At 35.6% G+C, this 6,015-nt stretch overlaps 1 protein-coding gene across 1 annotated transcript in view; it reads right to left on the reverse strand.

Moving 5' to 3' along the window:
* The window catches only part of LOC148874992 (calcineurin B-like protein 3), a 39,515-nt gene extending 34,719 nt beyond the window's left edge, over positions 1 to 4,796 (reverse strand). Inside the window, exons 1-2 of the mRNA XM_088963981.1 lie at positions 4,383 to 4,796; positions 448 to 602 (exon numbers count right to left, since the gene is read on the reverse strand). Coding sequence (XP_088820107.1) covers positions 448 to 571 — 124 coding nt within the window. The 5' untranslated portion in view covers positions 572 to 602; positions 4,383 to 4,796. The remainder of the gene's footprint in view (positions 1 to 447; positions 603 to 4,382) is intronic.
* Positions 4,797 to 6,015: the final 1,219 nt, after the last annotated feature.

The following is a 6,015-nucleotide window of genomic DNA, read 5'->3' on the forward strand; positions in this document are numbered from 1 at the left end:
AGCCTTGTCCCAACTATATGGGGTTGGCTACACAAATCCTATTTCACCATTTCATTCTGTTCAGCACCATATCCATTGCAAGGCATGAATACAAGACAAACACAAAACCACAGACATGAATACATAGACAGGCATAATAAACACAAATGAATACACAAACAAGCATAACAACATCCATTAAAATTAAAACAAGCAGTCTGCATACAGACAATATTAAATAAATGGCATAAACTTGCTCATAACTAAATCAGAAACACAGCATTATACACATCTTCACAAAGTTTAACGGTTCCAAAAAATGCTTCTTGGCATCCAGAAAAGAAATTTTCTTTTTTTGTGTAGGTAATTGTTAACTTTATTAATTGATGATTAAAGAATGAAATATGTAAAATGGAAAATGTCCCAAGCATCCAGAAAAGAAAATTTGAGGAATGATACATGACTTACACACAGTTTCCCTTGCAAGAACTTCTGGATCTTCAAGGCCCTTTGGCTGCTTATACAAATCTAGATCACAACACCTCAGCAAGAAAGCCAATAGATGCTTAAATCCCTCTAGGCACTGCAACATGATATTTCCGGCTCATCAAAACAGTCCATACCTGTGCAACATGAAAAAAGAGAAAAGGAAAATCTTTCAGATTACTCTAATAAAAACAAAATCCATCATAGAGTTAGGCAATAACAAGGATCTTTTGTCTATTAAATGCTTCTGCTAATCCAAGCTCAAGTGCAAGGGGTAACAGAAACTGGAGGGTGCACTCAAAACTCAAAACTTTATATGTTATCTACAATGGAATGCGCATGCACGTTATTGCTGAACTTACAGGCAATACTATTTCAACTACTAGAAACCAGAAAGTAAACCAAGATGATGCACAAAATATTTACAGAGGAACATGAAGGCTAAACATCCATGTCATAAACTTTTAAAAAGAATCTTAGAGAAGTTAGAATAACTTAAAATCTTTTCTTTATGTTGCATGGATGCAGAAGTAGAGTCTCTTATAGCATTAATTGTCCATCAGTCTTTCCAAACAAATAAGGTACATAACCTTGCAGTGTACAAAATGTTGACAAAAAAGAAAGACAAAATAATGTATTTTTGCATGCGTTAACACAAAAAAGAGTGAAAAAGAAAAATGAATATGAGAGGGAGAGGGAGACATAGACAGATAGATAGAGAGAAAAAGAGGGAGAGAGAAGGAAAAAAGGAAATAAACTTTTGTGTCAATAAGACATAAAAGAATTCTTTTAGCTGTGAGTAAATATAAACTCATTTAGGACACTTAGAGGGGGAAGGCATCCCTGGTGGCTTTTAAGATCAATACAAAGCTTCAGGAATAAAAAAGATCAATACCACTAAACTGCTATCTGGTCCAAACAGAAATCCATGAAATTGGGAAAGTAGCAACAAGAAAAAAAAAAAACATATTTCAATCTTTCAAAACATAAACCTTTCAAACATGATGAAGGAATGAGACATAATTTCCAGGAAAAAAAGGTATTGCATGTACATGGATACATACTAGGTGACAAAATAACATAGCGGTAAGCATGAAAAGAAGATAAACAGGATAGCCATCTTTTTCTCATTGAGAAAATTCTTGAATACACAAGACAAATTGAGTAGACTCCAATAAAGAAGAACCAAAACTTCATCAGAAACTAAAAACTCCTTAAATGTTCACAAAGCTAACATTAAGAGCCAAGAGAAAACTGGACCAAAATAGAATTACTAAAAAATCCCACTGCAAACTGATATCCTGACACTTAAACTGTCACAACTCACTCAAATCACATCAGGTTCATGGATAGCAAACTGAAAAACCATTCTCATGAGGCTATGATACTAAAACCATGTCAAGGCTAGGTGATGCAGAGGAGAATGACTTCCATTTGTGTACTGAATGCCCCTAATCTAAGTTCATATGGGGATTATTCTTTGGCTTTTCAAGGCTAGATGGATGGTCCCTTGTTGGGCAGAGGAGTTATTCTCTAGGTGGCCAGGTGTTAGGGGAAATATCAAGGAGGAGATCGCTTGGAGCTGCATTCCTTTTGCTGCGTGTTGGGAAATTTCAAAAGAAAGAAATAGGAGAATATTTGATGATATTGCCTGATCAAGGGACTGTATCACTCTTCTGTGTGGTAAAAGGATCATGGATTGGGTTCTCATTCTTCCAGAATATGAGAGGGTCTCGAAAGAAAATTTTGGTGCTGATTTTTGGAGCATTCTTGAACCGGTTTAGAAGCTTTGTTCTTCTATTGGCTTTGTTTCTTCTTTTGTTTGTTTTACTTTCTGTACTGTCTTGTAATTTTGGTGATCTATCGTCACCCTCAGTTGTACCTCCTATTTTAATAAATTTTATTTTTTATTTACTACCAAAACCATGTCAAACAGATGGGTATTGACATCTGAAAATCAGGGCACAACATAAGTGACAAACCTAGACACCTAAAACCACTAAAAGTAATAACAATCTCTACTCTAAACCAAACATGAGGCTCTGACCACCATGTTTTCTATATCACGAAATTACCCCTAATAAACAATAATTAAACCTTATCAATTAGGAAATTGTTAATTGTGGTTTCTTAATCTCTCAACCAAGGGCCATGCCTCTTCAGACAATATGATGAAAAAATCAAGTAATAATAGCTTAATAGCCGATTAGGAGATCCCAAAGTCATCTTAGTCACTTGTGCAAATATCTAATAAAAGTGCATAACATCAATAATAATTTCAACAATCCAACAAATTTTATTCCAAAGATGTCACAAAACTGCAATTCCTTGGATGCATCAATTGTAGCCTGACTACATTCACTCCCTCCGGTAGCCATGAAACTTTAGACTTCCATAAAATGTTTAAGTGACATGTGCATATTTGCAGCATAAAACGATTGTTCAACACCAACCAAAAGAATAATAAAAAGGATTTGTGCAAAACAATTGTTCTGCTGTACACTTGGACCAAACATCCAACTGACAGAAATAAATATGGAAAGCTCATCTTAAAGATAAGGAAACAAATCCCACGAGGTTGACAATTCCTATTCATCTCATTCCCATAGGCTGCAAACGAAGAGGTTACAAATGATACACTCATAGAGGATAGGAAACTTTTAACTTTATGGTAGTTAGACAGACCAATGTCCTTCAGATTAGCAGATCAGATTTAGGGGAGAACTTTTGGAATGTTCTTGAAATTCAGAATTATATCAGTGTTTAATTTGTTTCTTTTGGTCCTTAGTTGTTCTGTCTTGGTAAGGTGCCATCTTGTCACCTCCTATCTTATAACCTTTTATTAATAAAATTTCTTCTCTTACTCTTCAAAAAAAAAGGCAGGCCAATGTCCTAAGGAAGAGATCCATAGATTTCCACATGGTCTAGGCATAATGCAAGCACTTTGCATCAAAGCCTGACAGACTGGTATGTAGGTGACAAATAATGCCAGCATAGCATCACTTAACTCTCTTTGGATCGCCTGGTACAATAAACAAGATATCCATAATGACACTAAGTCCTAAATAAATGCAAATATGACAGTCAATTTGGATCTCTTAGGAAATTCATTCGCCCATGTGCTTCTGAGATTGAAAAAGCCTTTGTCATTGTTCTACCGGATGCATCTGTTGTCTCAACATAGCTTTTTCATAATCCAAAGTTTGGATCATATCAACTTGTATTTTTCATTTAGATATATACTAGAATGTGGTAACAAAGTTTAACGTATTACAAGCATAAGCCAGAATCTCCACGCTATAAACAACAAAAAAGCTTGTAGCCTTGTAGTTGCTCGGGACTATGCAGAGTCCTTATAATCTATTTTTATCTAGTTCTGTAAGTATTACTCAAGAATAGAGGAAGGGTCATATCTCGAGTTCAATGAGCAAACCATTTGATATGTAACAGTTGGATAAACTCAATTAGCATCCATTTACAAGTTTGTACACTATATCAATTTGTAATTATTGTTAATTTTAATGTTAATATCAGTAGTAATTATGGAATTATATATGCACACAAAATTAAAAACCAAAGTAGGAAATAATAGATCTGAACTTGCAAAATTCGCATCCATGGCGAGTATCAAATATCTTATTAACCAACTTTTCAATCATAACAGGACTCGATCAGAATTTATATTTCAGAAAACAAATTAATCTAAAGAAGCGATGTATTAATCCCAAACTCATCCATTCCGAAAAAAGAATGAAAAAACACTTCAGAGCCAAAAAATTAGGGTTGCAGCGGAAAAATACTAACAAACGAGCAATTAATTAAAGGGAAAAAATGTAAATGAAGAATTCAGGAGGAAAAGAGAACCAAAAGTAAAATATGGATGGACAAAGGGGGAGGGGGGAGATGGAAGATCGTACTTTAAATCCATGGCAGAGATAACTGGGAGAAAGAAGAGATTTCCAGATTCCACAACATATCTTCGCTGTTATTCTGTTTTCTCCGGTTCTATTTTCCTTTGCGGGAAGACGATTGCGATTGAAAAGGTAATAGACCAGTGCATCGGTGTGTGTGGCTGCGCGCGTGTGAGAAGAAAATATTCGTTAATATGGCAATGGACGGAACAATCTCTGAGCCTCATTCAGGAGACATTATTTTAGAATCTTTTTTCCATAATCAACTCTAGCCGCGAGAATGGCACTTGAGTGCTAGAAATCGTTGGATTGGAATATTTATTCAGTCGAAGTTACTAACGTATGTACTCCGTCATAATGCTTCTGCAGGAGCCCATTTCTCACTGTTTTCACTACCTTTCTTTAAAATGATTTCCAAATACTTGTTTGGGCAGAGCCGCAGCGGTTCAGGGAAACAGTTTTTAGAGTTTACAGCCTTGCTGTGGGCCTCTCGCGTGTGACCATTTTCATGGAGGCTAACTTTTGGCCCCTTTGGCGTGTTTTTTCGCACAATCTTTTGGTTGTTTATAAGTTTGATGGGAATATTTAATTGTCAAAAGATACGAGAAGCCCATTTGGGATTAATTTTGGAAAACTCCAAATGATAGGGAAAGATGTATATCTCCCAAACTAATTTCAAACTACTCAAATCTTCATGCAAAAACTCAATTTATTTTTTAACTGTGAAAACTATTAGAAGATCTTCCCATAAAGACTTGCCAAGCGAGCCCTTTATATTTTAGATCGGCTTTTATTTTACCCTCCAAATAAAACCAGAAAAAACCTATGCATACGTAACCAACTACAAATAAACATTCAATCCTCACAAAATCATGCTCACGGTGTTTTGCAATTGTGTACAAGGACATTTCTATAATTGTATTTTATTGATAGGGAGATATTTTCAATACACAGTTACAAGTGGCTTTTGAACACCGTGAAAGTTAGATTTTGCGAGGACTGAATCCAATTTAGCACTGGTATACTCACTCTTAACACGTGAACAGAAGATTCCAAAGCACGTGATTGATAAGGTCTCTAATTATTGTAACATAGACTAGCCTTTACTCTTTGGTATTGGGGTATATCAGGAGTAATTTGGGTTAACTGAACACATGGGCTGTGCAACCAGACCAATGATACATCCCACACCAGTGAGACATGCCTGCTCAACAGCTACTGTGTTTAGTTAATCCTTCTCAACGGCTATTGTGTATAGTTAATCTACAATCTAGAAGTAGACCACGGGTCAACCAAAAAATTGACCCAAGGTTCCGGCCCAACCAAAAAAATTTTGACTACGTGACCCATGGTCCAGCTTGGACAAAGGGATACATATCACTGTAGCAGATCGTCCATAGCTCTGAAATACCAGATCCCGAAATATCCATTACCTCGCCCATCAAACAAATAAGAAAATATATTCCTTACGCCAACTAGCGAAGTGGATCTATTATTTGTTATCCATCCATCTGTTAACTAGCCACGTGTTATTTAATAAATTTTCATCCAAATTATTTAAATTTTGGACTTGGACGATACGCCAATATCCAATTGGGCCTAAAACATTGAAATGGTCTATCAATCTAGAGAATAAATT

The sequence above is a fragment of the Nelumbo lutea genome, chromosome 1 (genome assembly GCF_056320005.1).
Source record: "Nelumbo lutea isolate HS-2025 chromosome 1, American lotus-T2T, whole genome shotgun sequence".
NCBI lineage: Eukaryota > Viridiplantae > Streptophyta > Magnoliopsida > Proteales > Nelumbonaceae > Nelumbo > Nelumbo lutea.